Consider the following 15,594-nt stretch of genomic DNA (forward strand, 5'->3'; position numbering starts at 1 on the left):
ACCAAACACAATAATACACCACTGAAATTAGATTGGAATTTCTTTTTTTGCCCAGTGTTTATTACATAGCACACAACTATCAGTCACTTAAATAGTGAAATCAGGAGAGCGTTTTGTGCGGCGCCACAATCCGTTAACATGAAGGGCTTTTAATGGCTTTACCAGATTGGGCCCTAATTAGCTGTTAATCATCTGAGGCTCATAACCAGAATGGAGACAGCAGGAGTGTGAGTGTGTGTGCATGTAGGTTGTGTGTTTGCGTGTTCTCCCCTGCCGTGGATCCTTGTGTTGCTAGGCCATTAGCAGCAGACACGCTAAGGAGAGCCGAACAGACCATTAAGTCCTTCCCTGGTCCTCTCTCTCTCTCTCTCTCTCTCTCTCTCTCTCTCTCTCTCTCTCTCTCTCTCTCTCTCTCTCTCTCTCTCTCTCTCTCTCTCTCTCTCTCTCTCTCTCTCTCTCTCTCTCTCTCTCTCTCTCTCTCTCTCTCTCTCTCTCTCTCTCTCTCCAGCTGAGACCTTCTAATGCCAGCTATCTGTCATGACCAGAGGCGCGTCCACCCACTCACCCTCCCTTCATCCACTCATCTCTCCATCCCTCCCTCCCTCCCTCCCTCCCTCCATCCATCCATCCATCCTTTCCACACTGCTCTCCCTTCTTCCAGTCATGCGTTCCTTACCCACCTCTCCTCTTTTTGATTCATCATATAAATCACAAGTTACTCCTAGAAACCAGTAGAGAAATGATTCATCACATTCAGATTAACTGTTTGAATTAAAATGTACCCAGCCTTAGTTCTTCAAGGGAACTTCCACCGATTTTGTACTTTTTGCTTGTCACCAACGCCTACAAATGAAAGTACTTTACTGCATCTTGTGACATTTCACCTTCTCCTTCAAGGAACAAAGTAATTATGATTGTAAACATACAGTACAACACAGAAGTTTCACAAATAGGTTTAGGGCTATTGTTATTCATGCAGTGCTGTGCACTACTACTAAACCACATTTTTCAGAGTTTACTCCATAGTCTGTATTGTTGTATGTGTACACCTGATGATGCAGTTAGTGTATGTACAAGCAAGAGCATGCGTGTTTGTGCGTGCGCGTGCGCGTTTCTGTGATTGTTTGGACATTGTGTGTTGTGCTGCGTGTTAAGAAACAGATCTATCCACCTGCTGGGCTTAGCGGTACACAAAATCAATAGCACTGGATATGCACACTGCACAAAACACACACAACACTGTTTATTGTCTGTGTGTGTGTGTGTGTGTGAGTAGAGTTGAATAATCACTCGATTCAATGGAAAGTAGGACAGTTCAGAGGCTAAACAGTCACACACACACACACACACACACACACAGACAGAGGAGAGGCGATGTTAGATTACTTAGCAAACAGAGAGTGGGGCCATGTCGGAGAAGGATGCTGCTGGGCTCAGGTAACAGGAAGAGATGCGAGACGGACAGGAAATAACACTACGTCTCTTTGCATTAGCATTTCCTGGTAAGCTAGCACCAGGAGACACAGAGACTTCTGACAGGCCTTCACTCGGCCGGCCCTTACATGACACATCAGGGAGCAGCAGGAATGTGTGCGTGTGCGCGCGCGTGTGCGTGTGTGTGTGTGTGTGTGTGTGTGTGTGTGTGTGTGTGTGTGTGTGTGTGTGTGTGTGTGTGTCTTTACTTTATGTAGCCACAGCGGGATGAAAATAAAAAAATATGTTTCTGGGCTGAGGTCAATGGTGTAAAGTGAACTAGGTGGAAGACATCAGGGTCTAGTAGGTCGGGGGGCTGGGGGAGAGCGGATGCTCACAAACCACCCTTACGAAACACACAGCCTTTAGTCTCTAAGAATACCTGTATTGAGCCTGCGTTGTGAGATAGAATGGTAATGAGCATGATTAGGTGACCCTGTGTGTAGACTACAGACTTAAATTACAGAGGGCAGCATAATGTAGCAGCTCGGGTGTTCAACTCCCTAGCCACTAAAAAGGTTCTGGTTTCGATCCCCAGGGCCGACAGCCTGACCTGTATTAAGCATCCTGAAGCACGGTGCCCTTACACCAAACCTGCTCTGTTAAAGAATCTCTTGTATTTTCAAGAGAATTTCCCCCCGTTTAACAACTTTATAAATCAGAGTCAAAAATAAAACACGGAAGTGATCACCAACACGTTGTGGGAACCAAACAGGAAAGTTTTCAACCGAAGAAAAGCGATCACATCGGGCTGATTTAAGACACAAGCCGCTAGACGCTAAACGACTGCACGGGGAACAGCGGTCCACTCACCAGCCGGTTGATGCGGACAAACTCCTCGGGGGTCTTGGCCCAGGGAGGGAGCTCCACGTCGGAGACGGCCGTGCCGTCCTCCATCACGCCGAGGCTGTAGTCGTTGGAGTTGATGAACATCTCGGCCAGGTAGTAGAACTCTGGGATCAGCTCCTGGGGGGGGGGGAGAGGGAGAAGGTGAGGAGCTGAATGTTGATGGACGACACCTCCAGGCCCCGGAGCTGGAGACCCCTAGGACGCATGGCTGGTGTACTGCTTATTTCCAAGAGATGAAAGAAAATCTAAAACATAGGCATCATCTCTTCCACGATTCAATTATTTTACAGATAAGATCTATCTATCTGTCATGGCTAAAAAGATATCCAAAACCTGACACATGCATCCATCATTATAATGTATTACTTCAACTGATTTGATTTAGTTATTTTATTAACAGTAGATCAGCCAACTACATAATTCCCAATGAAAAGGAATAAACACGGATACATACACACAACAGACAATACATAGCCTGGTATTCTTGCAATACAATGTCTTCTTTCCTGCTAGACCATTGGGATTTATAATTATAATTATAAATGATTGAATTTATATAGCGCTTTTTTGGACACAGTCAGATCATGACAGTGACTAATAAGGCATATTACACACATATTATGTATTGAGAAATTACACACTTTGTAGTTTTATTCATTTTGATTCAATTCTGTGATGAAATCAAAAATCCAAGAAATGTTGCAATACAATACTTATTCAGCTGTAACAAACTGTTTTCTTTCATAAGGTAATAGGGTTTAACATCTGGACTCCATCACAATCAAAATGTCCAACATTTTTTACGAGTTTAAATGGAGCCCTGTTATCTTGGGGCACAGCTACTGCAACCGGCCTCCCTCTGATAGGCCGGTAAGGTTGACATCATACTGCATGCTCATTGGTCAGCCAAAGCCTTTGCTCATTCCCTGTGCAAGCATATGCTCCAATACTTTACCATTTTTATGACATCAGTGAAGAGTTCATAAATGCATAACGTAAACATTGTAAAGATCCCAGTGCAACAATATTTTCACAATCCCCATTATTCACACCGCACATGAATAATACTAATTCAAAGTCCATACGTGTGTAATCAGATGATCAGATAAAAGAAGAGTGTAAGTTTATCCACCTCTCAGCAGGAGTAGGGGAAGCCTCTCTAATCAAACGAGCAAGCAAACACACAGGGCTTAAAACAACACGCCACTTCCTCACTTCTGACATCTCTCCACTCCACAAAACCTGACCCTGACGCAGAGGTCAGCCCCTTAACGAGCCCTCCGGCTCACCCTGCTTCACTGGCTCAAAAACCTGCTGTAAATTTGCAAGTCCTGAGGTGCCAGGGTGCACACACACACACACACACACACACACATATACAGGCACTTACAGACACGACAGAGAAATTTGTGTATGCGTGTGTCACACACACACACACACACACACACCCTTTTCAGGGTGCGCTCCTCTTAAGCCTGCCATGCGTACCCCATTATGTGCTGTGGCCTCTGGTCAGAGGCCAGCCCCTCTGATCCCCAATCCTGTCCAGTCACGGGTCACTGCAGCCGACTCTCTCTGGCTATACTTTCAGCACCGCCGCCGCTACCTCTAACCCCTCTCTCCGGACCCCCGCCACCAGAGGATGCCTCTGGGCTCAGGCTGGGGGTCAAGGGATTAGGGCCCTGGGGGTCATGCTAGCGTCACCCTGGCTAGAGACACACACTGGCTCTGGGTGTTTTAACCTATTATCAGCCGTACTTTGGAAGCTGCCTATAAAAACACCGGAGGCCTTGGGTAAGCACACAGGATGGCGGTCAATGGTGCTCAAAGCTGCGGCTAAATGGTGCGTTTAGCTTTCCTAAATTGATACATCTCTGCACTAAGTCCCCCTTTGACCACGAGGAGAATGTGTGCATCGGAGCGGACAAAGTCGGCTTGGAATTCTCATTCAGATTCAGATTCACAACGGTTTCTAGAACCAGAGGTGATGTGGTCCAGATATCCCCCCCCCCCTCTCTCTTCCCCCCCCGCCCCTCCCCCATCATCCGTCCCCCCCCCCCACCACTTTTTGTTTTGATCTGATATTGAGCTCTCACAGCTTGATCCACCACGACAGGTCTAGACTGAGAGAGCAGAAGAAAAAACGGACTCTTGTTGGACTTTTGCAATCAAGCGCCGCGCAGCTATGCAGTAACACAATCCATGTGTTTTTATCGGGGGTGGGGGGATGCAGGGGGTGGGTTAGGCGATGGTAAACGCAATCAAGCGTTAAAAAGTCAGATGAAAAAAACCTTTGCTATATTGTCTTCGATACCAACCTCCACCTCTAACCCCCCCCCCATCCCCAGCACCCAGTGACCCGAGGCCCGGGGACCTGGGCACACCGGGGGTCTGGAGGGGGATGAGTGACTGTAGCTGTAAATGTTTTAAGAGGGCCAGGTCACTTGTAAAGGGCCGTGCTGGGGCTTCCATGGAGCCCTGAATGAGAATAACCCGTGCTGCTGCTGCTGGTGCTGCACCACAACCCAGAGCCACAAAGCAAGAGGTACGGGTGGGGAAGAGAGGCCCAATGGGCAAGGCGGTAGGAGGGGAGGGGGGGTTCATGTCCAGGTTGCATCGGAAAGAGGGACGGCCCCGCGAAAGATCAGGATTAGTTCAACACTTTGATCACAAAGTCGAAGAGTTTTCATTCCTGAAGGACAATGATTAGATGTGACTGGGAATTATTCTTTTGAACGCAGCCCCCTCTCCCCCCACAACCACCACCACCACCACCCCCTCCTCTTGTCCTGCTAGGTATAGATTTGAGCTGGAGATTTTTAGCCCTTGCTCAGCAATCTGTTTCACATCTCTGCTCACTGTTTCTGGTCGAGAGAAATCAAAGACGAAAAAAAAGGGGAGACCTGTATCAGCTTTAAGTATTAGTATTGTGTGTATATTGGATGTGTTATTGTATATGTACTTTAACATTCAGTATTAGTATTATGAGTGTATCGTGTGTGTACCTTGAAAATCTGAAGTAGAATTGTGTGTGTAAGTGTATGGTGTGTGTGTATGGTGTGTGTACCTTGATATTCATTATTAGTATTGTGTGTATGGCGTGTGTGTACCTTGACATCCAGTATTAGTACCTTTTGTTTATTGTCTGTGTGTACCTAAACATTAAGTATGAGTATTGTGTGTGTGTATCGTGTGTGTATTAGTGTGTGTGTGTGTGTACCTTGACGTCGGACGTATCTCTTTGGCAGTTCCTCCAGGCCCGGGACACGGAGGAGAAGGTTCGGTCGGCGTGGTCAAACTTCCCGCCTTGGAAGTTGAGGAAGAATGTTGTAAAGGGCTCCTGTGGACAATAAACAGAGCAGTCAGGTTTCAGAGCACTTCTCCATTACTGCCGATAAGCATCAATCTATCCCATGAAGGGCTTTATCCACCATTAACACAATGGTGATCTCTAATGTATTATAACGGATATATGATGACTGTACTGCCCGATTCATCCATCATTTTAAAATGGCTGCGTAGAATATCGGTGTATAATGTAATGGGTCTTTTGGCATTGATAGTATGGTACCATTTCCAAGAGGCTTATTTGCTGTACACTTACTAATGAGAAGCCTAGCTTAAATTCCCCAAAAGCTTAAAGTCAAGCGTGATTATTCCTAATGAGGTACTAAATCCTGTCCGATCGTCTTACTGGAGCATTTCTAATCATGTTTAATCTTGTTTGGGCAAATCCGTGGCTGTCGCTTGGAGACAGCAATCCCCCCCCCCCCCCACCCACCCAAGTGTCTTTGACACAATTAGCTGAGCTACCACTAACCCAAGTCTGCTAGATTGTTAGTGTAGAAGGCCAATTAGGACCCGGGACAAGACAACACATGCCATTGTTTCCGAGCTTGATGAGATTCTATTTTTCAACAGTGTTAAAACAACAAAAAGATGATTACCTTCAGTCTAAAACGCCTCAATTACGGTGGAGAAAAGAATCGGTTCACTTAATAGCCAAATTTGAACACGTGTGGTTAATTTGGATTTATACGTAACACTTGAAGAAAATAAATGCGGAGCAGCTCTTCCTCAAAGTGGCTTTTATATAATCCAGCTAATTATGGGCTGGGATCAATGGGATGGCTCTACAGGGAGCCACTATGGTGCTAAACCATGGACAATAACAGAGGACATCTTAGGAAGGTTAGCAACCTGCTTCTCCCCTGAGTGTCATACCAAAATACTCCAAAAACACTAAACAAGCTACACCAGGAGAAATGCCATCCTACGGATAAAAGTTTGTTTTCCCATTCTGTTCCATCAACCGCAAAACTAAAGATTGTTACCTGTATGAACATATCATGAATATAAACATACTTGTGTAATACTTTTTAATTGCTTGTATTACCGTGATAAATATGGCCATGCATATAAATCTAAAGTGTCTGTCTGTCTGTCGGTCTATTTGTGTACTGTGTGTGTGAGTGAGTGAGTGAGTGAGTGAGTGAGTGAGTGAGTGAGTGAGTGAGTGAGTGTGTGTGTGTCTCTCTAATAGCTTACGACGCGCAGCAGCCAGGTCTGGACGAAGCTGGAGGTGGAGTAGTGGGTCCCGTAGTGGAACTTGGGCACCTGGTCATCCTCCCAGGATTCATAGCGGTCAGAGAAGAACGCCGCCCTCTTGGGGTTCAGAGCACCGATGGGCTGGAAAACAGTTTTTTAATTTAACATTTTTATTGATAAGACTTTGAATTCTTCAAAATGTATAGTAAAATCAAAGATCAAATTATTTTTCATACAATAACTTCAAATATTTATGAAGCATCCATTGAACTTCCTCCCAACCCTGCATTCATATAATACAAAATATAACACAATAAAAAGCGGTTTATACAAACAAAATACTTTTTATTTTTTGTATCAAACTTTGTAGTTATAATTGTATTAATAACTTTTATTGGTATTATATCATCCCTACCCAAGTGTTATTGAAAACCACAAGGAGGTGAAACATTAATCTTTTAATCAGATTTAGTTTTTTCTGGCATTTACATTTACTTTCACAGTGATCACAGAATCACTGTGAGTCATCAAGTTTTCATTATGGGAAAAAAAACAACCACCAATCCCTAGTTTTATCGAAACACCCAGAGGAGTTAAAACAAGGGGGTTGAGAAATGAGGAAGAAAATTTGAGTGAACAAATAAAGGAATGGAGAGAGAAAACGAAAACAAGAGAGAGACAGAGAGAAAGACAAAAAAAGAGAGAGAGTGCGAAAGAGAGAAAGACAAAAAGAGAGAGAGAGTGCGAGCACAAAGGAATGGGGAGGGAGAGAGAGAGGCGGATATACTTTTACTTGATTGAGAATGTGCTCAGCGAGAGCACACACACACATTGTGTTAGCGCGAGCAGTGGGCCAAATGATGGCCGTAACCTTTGTGCAATATCAAATGAATATTAGATGATGTTTCCCTTTAGCCGGAGATCAATCCATTCCCACAGAGTGCTTTTTAGAGGCTGTGAAAGAGCCCCCCGCAGCTGCACTCTGTCAGACAAAAGTAATGTGTTGCGATGAAACCGAGCCCCCTAGAAACATCGATAGCCCGGCCCACTGTTCCCCTTTTGTTACCCTGTTTTTATTAATCTGCCCCTAATACACTGGTCACACAGACAGAAAGAGAGAGAGAGAGGAAGAACGAGAGAGAGAGAGAGAGAGAGAGAGAGAGAGAGAGAGAGATAGAACGAGAGGGAGAGAGAGAGAGGGAAAGAGTGTGAGTGTGAGTAAGTGAGAGAGAGAGAGTGACAGAGAGAGAGAGAGAAAGGTTAACTTGCATTAATTTCCCATTGGTCTCACCCCCAGCTCCCCCCTTCCTCACCCTGTCCAATAAGCCTGAGGTAGGAGCTAGTATTTAAATTCTCATTTATAGAAATCACTTTCAAGCTGCTTCAATTTTATTAGTCTTGCATCGGCTGAGCTTCATTCTCTTAACTCCCCCCCTCCACCTACACATACATACAACACAACACCATACAAACACACGCACACACACACACACACACACACACACACACGCACACATGCAGAGCAGATCAATGGTAATGGAATGATGGCCTTTTGAGGATGAGCGCCCTGAATGCAGTGCATCGATTGGCTCTCTTTCATATCATAGGGTGCCTGTCACAGCAAGATCCATCCACGGAGCTGGGGCCCAGTATTGATCCGGCTCTCTGCTACTGTGTTCTGTTGGAGTAATGGGCTGTGCCTTTCTTCGTATTTATGATTGCTTGGGCTGGGATAAATGCAATAAGAGGAGGAGGAGGAGGAGGAGGAGGGTTGTTTCATGTAGGGAAACAATAACAACACATTTCTGCAAACAGGGTAGCACTTTCGTGCATGTGGTTGGGTCCATGCACATGCTCGTTGATTGGGTCTGGATACACACTGTGCTGCTCTGAGCTGATGGATAGAGAGGGAGAGAGAGGTAGAGAGAGAGAGAGAGAGAGCTAGAGGGAGAGAGGTAGAAGTAGAGAGAGAGAGAAAGAGGAAGAGAGCATGAGGTTGAGAGGGAAAGAGGTAGAGAAAGAGGAGAAGAGAGATGTATAGCGAGAAGGAGATAGAGAAATAGAAAGAGAACGAGAGAAAGAAAATGAGAGAGCGAGAGCGAGACACTACAAGCCCCTCAGGGGCACTGGGGGGTGGGCGGGAGGGGGGTGAGTACACACACTGAATTATACATCACACCCATTGCTCTGATTTATAGCACTAATAATGGTCGCCTCATTAAAAAAAGAAAAGGGAGAGGAAGCATATAAAATAAAATAAGAAAAGGAAGGGGGGAAAAAAGGACTCGGCATGCCACAATGACAGAGAGTGCCGGAGAGGGAGGGGGAGAGAGAGAGAGAGGGAGAGAGGGAGAGAGCGAGAGAGAGAGAGAGAGGGACTTGTGTGTGAAGTGTGCGTTCGTGTGGATGCTGTCGGGGTGTGATCCCGACATTGTTTACTGCGTTAAATTACGGGCGGCCCAGCTAGCGGTAGCTACAGCGGAGAGCGGGGCGGTGACAGTGTCATACATCAGCGGCACGGCGGGAAGCGCCAGCGCGCTGATGGAGCGCCCGCCATCGCCGCCACGGCCCCGCCACAGATTGGCCTAATATGTCGTTGGCAGCGACCCCGCGCTCCGATGAGCTCAGCGATTAATGAGCCAATTGGGTGAGTTGTAATTAGACCACAGCTCTACACACACACACACACACATATATATATGCGTGTGTGTTTGTGCGGGCGGGTGTACGTGCTGAGTGTTTGGAAGGTAAACAGTGGATATTCCACCAGTTGGATTAGGTTTAACGAGGTGCTCATCGATACTGGAGAGGGAGGCTTGTCTGGACCCAGTTTAATGCTGTCTGCAGTTATCACCGAGCACTCACAGGTGTGGGCTACTGATGGTGGAAAACGGTACTAAACAGGCGATGGGAACTTGTGGGGATCAACTTTTGGGATGGAATGCTCTCTTGCGAGGCTCAAATTCCCAAAAAGTACGAAAAGATTATACAGGTCCCAGTTGTACTGAAGATTATAATAACATTTAAAAAAATGAAAATGAACAGATTCTATTTTTTTCTAATTTTGTGAGGTCCTTGGACTGAAGAGAAAAAATAAGTCACAAAGAAGATTCAACTCAAATAACAGGGATATACTATTTTTTGCATAAACAGCTGAAGGAACAATAAAGCAACCATTTGGTCTCCCATAGCTGTTACTATTTTGCTAGCATAATGGCACACTGAGTGGAAATTTAAGTATGATCACCTCAGCACCACTGGGCTGTAAGTCAATGAGCCTCGCCAACCTTATGAGATGAGTCTGAGCGCGTGTGTGTGTGTGCGCGTGCGTGCGTGTGAGTGTGTGTGTGTGTGTGTCAAACACAAGTGTTTGTCAAGTGCTCTTTAGACCGAGCACTGAAAAAATGGTGAGGACGACCTGGGAAATAAATGCACGGGAGGCATTTTGTGTAATCAATACACCATTAGGCGTTCTCACTGGCCACTGGAATACGGCTGAGGCCCATAGGTGTAAAAATAGAGACACGTTGTATGCAAAGGCTCACAATGCCTGGTGTTTCAGCCGTCAACTTAAGCCCTATAACTCGGGGTAAAACTAGAGTATGGTCATTAAGGCGCTTTTCGGAAAACAAAGTGTGTACTCGTTGTGGTTTTCACCTCAATATCTTTGATTTTGTATTCCGGTCAATTATTAAGGTTAGAGTTACAGCTTTCATGGGGTTAAATTATATCATAGTTCTAAGTGTGGATTAAGAGTGGGCACAAAGGTACAGCTAGCATGGAGGTATAGCTAGCATGAAGTAACTGATTGAGCAGCGTAATCGCCAGGGTCGAGTTATCGCTAGCATGAAGTTACAACCCGCACAGAGAAATAGCTAGCATGGAGATATTGCAAGCGTTGCATTACAGCCACCGTGGAGGATAGATCTCACAGCAGATGTTGCCACCCCAGAACTACAGTTATTGCTAGCATGGCGTAACAGCAACTATTGAATTAAAGGCATACCTAACCTGGAACAACAGCAAGGGTTGCACCACAGCTAGCGCAGAGGTGCAGCTAGCGTTGGAGTTACATATACAGCGGCATTGTCGGGAGCCCGGAGTCATAGCTAGCGCGGCGTTATGGCACCGAATTATATCATTGTGCTTTTCCAGCCGGCGCTTGTGCTGACTACAATGTTATCTCGTAGGAGGGGAGTGGACTCCTGATGTCAGCCCGAGGTTAGAGTTTATGATAAGAAAGTCTCCCCGGGGTCAGAGAGGCTCGGGCAGGAGGGACAACGAAGCGCGGGGGGGGGGGAGAGGGCGGACATAAATTGTGTGTGTGGCCTCCGCCAGGTTGGGGATGGTGACAGTGTGTGACACGCACGCATTCATGGCAATTTGGCTTCTCAATGTCACTGGAGGCTTCGCTTCTCACATGACCTGTTTCTATCAGAGACGACCGCCGAGGTGACGAGAGCGCGCGCGCGTGCGTGTGTGTGTCTGTGTGTGTGGAGTGAGTGTGGTTATTGGAAGAATAGGAGGAAAACAATGCGGTGGTGGTAAGGTGGTGAGGTGGTGGTGGTAAGGGTGCAGTAGGGAGGGTGAGTTGAGATGGGCGGTGATGCAGTGAGTGTGTGTGTGTGTGTGTGTGTGCGGCGTGTGCGTATGTGGCACAGCGGCCATCAAAGCGAGCATGAGGAGCGCCACAAAAGGAGCACACAGTGCACAAATGACTGGGAGGTTAGGGGAGGGGGCTATGGGGGGGGGGGGGGGCTGCATAGCACTGCTACTCGCCCTTTTCCAGACACTGCAGTCTGCCACGGTCCAGTGGTTATACACTGATATCGCACGCGTGTCAACAGCATGAATAAAAAAAAGATGTAATAAAGATTGTACCCCCACCTGCCCCCACCCCCGAGACACACACACACACACACACACACACACACACACACACACACACACACACACACACACACACACACACACACACACACACACACACGTAGATGTGCTACACATGGAACTACAGACACATGCACATATTCCCTCACTCCATGGTTTGTCAAGGTGGGAGCAAATGAATGAAAATAAAAAAGGATTTCAATATATTTTGTAATATTCCGTTCTCCTTCAGCGTTTGCTGTGTGATTGTCTCTTGTGCTCCTCTGCCTGATCTCTTGCTTTTCATTGGCTGAGTCCCGGGGGCATGCAGGCCTGACTGAGCACAGAGGCTGTGCTGTCCAAACTCTACAGTACAGCTCAGGAGGAGGAGAGGGAGGGTAGACTGTGAATTAGGGGTGTGTGTGTGTAGAAATATATGTGCACATTTTTTTGGGTCTGTAGAAACGTGTGTGTAGTAATTTACGTGTGTGTGTGTGTGTGTGTGTGTGTGTGTGTGTGTGTGTGTGTGTGTGTGTGTGTGTGTGTGTGTGTGGCTGCATATGTACAGTATATTTTGCATGTGTGTTTGTGTGTGTGTGTGCGAGCATTCATGTTAAGGCAGTGGCAGCCCCGCTGGGGACAATGAAGACAAATAAACAGTGAAATTACACAGCTCTTTGTAGTGGTGCATGCAACACAGAGGTACAAAAGAAGTGCAGATAGAGAGAGCGACAGAGAGAGAGAGAGAGAGACACAGAGAGGGAAACAGAGAGAGAAAAAGAAAGAGACACACAAAGAGGGGCAGATAGAAGGGCTGTTTGATAGCCTGAGGGACCTAGCACAGAGCAGACGAGCGAGAGAGAAGATATGAAAGCAGCAGGGGAGGGAGATGATTGCCTGTGTGTGTGTGTGTGTGTGTGTGTGTGTGTGTGTGTGTGTGTGTGTGTTCACTGTACGCATTTTCAGCCAGGCTACGTGTTTATTGCTACATTTCCCAAACGCACTGGTTTTCTGTTTTCAAGAACCCCTGTAATCCTCCCTACTGCCACACCCAAAAGGTGACGGGGATGGATGTCTTCAAGTGTATCTGCGATGCATCTCGTCGCCCAGGCTAACTATACTTCCTGTCCATTAGAAACACATGCATTTGTTTTTTTGTCTTGATTTATACGCCCATTTGAGGGTTCCTGCAGCAGGACAGTCGCTCCATCACATAAACTGTAAAGCTAATCCAAGTGTCCTCCCACAACGAGACCGTCCGCAATTACACACAACGGAGGGTCAAGCCTGGCCCTGCTCTGTTCCGGTGGGGGGGGGGGGGGGGGTTGGTGGTAGGGGAGGGGCTTGTCTCTGTATTAATGGAGGTGGTGCAACCTTTAAACGCTTTAAATGTCACAGAGTGGTACATTGTCTCGTGTGTGTGCGCGCGTGTGTGTGCGTGCGTGCATGCGATGTGCTCATGAGAATGTGTGATCATTAGAAGTGTGTGCGTGCATGGCTGGGTGTGTGTGTGTGCACACTGAACTGAACACAAGTCTCGATGTTATAATTCTTAAGTTATTTATACAACCGGAAAATTATACAAAATTATATATATTTTTATAATAAACAACACCACCATGATATAGAACAGAGTAGTGACCTTAACCAGGCTTAACAACTCTATGGAAGGGTGGGGAGGGGGGGGGTTGAAACCAACTGTCACCATCATCCATCAGAGATTAAATATGTAGTCCACTAAACTGTAATCAATGGGCAGTTACGGTCATCATCAAGGGTCCGGTGTCCCGCCGCCAGATCCTCTTACCTTGGAGAGGTCCCGGAAGTTGCTGGGCAGAGTCAGGTCCAGTGTCTCCGAGTCGTAGTTGGTGATAACCCAGGGGAAGACCGGGTATTGGTTGAGGTCATTGAAGGTGCGTCCTGGAGTTGAGAGCGAGGGGGAAAGGGGGAATTTAGATCAAATGGAGAGTGACCGAGCAACATGGATGTGGCAATAGATAGGCGGCCTAATCATTACATCAAGCGTTCACTACCATTTACTATAGAGCCTTTCCACAGATACATTGTAGTAAGCAGACCCATGGTTAGTGTTATGAGCTACACTACGATGAAACCTCTGGGAAAAACGGTCTACTCAGCAACATGGTAACCATGATTGCCCACAGATCGAGTGGACCATGGGGTTTGAACCCAGAACCTTCAGGCCCCAACCCACTGGACCAGACTCCCTCTGTTAGCCCAATGACCACACATAGCTGGCACAGCGCCGAAGCAACAAGACCAACACGCACTCTGCGGGCAGTGGGCGCGACTCACCAGAGACGGTGTTGAGGAAGATGAGGTATTCAAAGTTGGAGACCTCGCGTCGCTGCCAGCGCTGGGTCATGTTGGAAGCCTTGAACAGTTGCTTGGGGGAGGCCAGAGAGATCCGCCTGGGAAGAAACACACACACACACACACTACGTTTATATCCAATATCTTATGAGTTATTGTGTCATATGAAAGCATTGTGGGAATCACCATCTGAGAGGCGAGCCAGCGGGCACCGGGCTCTGGCGGGTTGTGTAAATAACGGCAGATGAAATATTTATTGAACTTAAGGTCCTGCTAATTAAGAAGAAAAATATGCAATAAATAGTGCTGGATATAAAGGCTTGTAAGGGACAGGCAGTCAGGCATGTGTACGCACGCACACACACGCGGGCAGGCTGGGGAATGCACACACACACACACACACACATAAGCATACAGAGGGACAAGGGCGGGTGGGCGGGTTGGCACACACACACACACACACACATACACACACACACACACCCCTGAAGCATGATGTATGTAACTAGGACTAAAACAAATGACCCCGAATCCAATTAAAACAAAAGAAAATGATAGAATTAATCACTGTCAGTGTGTGAGATTGCAGTCATTAGGCCTCTCTGAAGTGAAAATACGCCCTTTCCAAATACAACTTTACCACCAGACACATTGCTGGGATTTTCCTTCAAAATTGCAACAATTTCTTTTTTTTGGAAATCCAATAATAGACTCTTTATACATCTCTTCATCTACAAATTGCTGCTAAAACAAAACTAACCCTAACAAAACAACGACCTCAATCGCATAACTACAGTTGTGGAGGAGCTCAAAAGTAACTGATGACGATGACAGTGATGGTGGCAGTCCCCTCATTCTCTATAGACTGTCTTTCAATAACATTCAGAGGTTTAAAAAAGAAAACTACTGTTAAAATGTGCCTCTCAAGCCGTTCCAGTGACGTGGTCCTGTAATGTTGTGTGCTGTCTCGGTGCCGTCTGGGTCCGTGTAAGGTCTGAACTACGCCATACAGCTGCTCAGAGGTCGAAGAGCCAAGGTGCCTCTAGCCTGCAAACTACCTTGATTAATGACCCTGACAGACACACACGCACACACTTCCATACAGACCCACATGCACTAATGTGCACTTGCTCATTAGCCAGTGTCCTGTCTGACCTGAAACCACGATCGCATGGCCCGAAAGTCTACGCTATGCACGGTGTAACCCAGTAACCCAGAATCGGGTCCCTTATCATTCTAGATGATTCAGATACTGCGTGATCTTATAGTGATGATAGTGATAACAGTATTTCACTGGTCACTGGGTCAGGCCTGGCTTCATTTAGAAGAGGGAAGGGAAGTCAGGAGAGAGAAGTGTGTGTGTGTGTGTGTGTGTGTGTGTGTGTGTGTGTGTGTGTGTGTGTGTGTGTGTGTGTGTGTGTGTGTGTGTGTGTGTGTGTGTGTTTGTGTGTGCGTGTGTTCTTCAGAATTTGTTCAAAACAGTTCTTCAGAGTTTGTGGGCAGTATCACGTGCGTGTGTGT

At 46.6% G+C, this 15,594-nt stretch overlaps 1 protein-coding gene across 1 annotated transcript in view; it reads right to left on the minus strand.

Moving 5' to 3' along the window:
* Nucleotides 1-15,594, minus strand: part of lrba (LPS-responsive vesicle trafficking, beach and anchor containing) — a 170,634-nt gene that overhangs the window by 28,301 nt on the left and 126,739 nt on the right. Inside the window, 5 exon segments of the mRNA XM_084465513.1 lie at nucleotides 2,287-2,439; nucleotides 5,543-5,662; nucleotides 6,871-7,011; nucleotides 13,547-13,659; nucleotides 14,056-14,171. Of these exon segments, the coding sequence (XP_084321639.1) occupies nucleotides 2,287-2,439; nucleotides 5,543-5,662; nucleotides 6,871-7,011; nucleotides 13,547-13,659; nucleotides 14,056-14,171 (643 nt within the window).

Source organism: Micromesistius poutassou (genome assembly GCF_964030765.1).
Source record: "Micromesistius poutassou genome assembly, chromosome: 3".
In the NCBI taxonomy this organism is placed as follows: domain Eukaryota; kingdom Metazoa; phylum Chordata; class Actinopteri; order Gadiformes; family Gadidae; genus Micromesistius; species Micromesistius poutassou.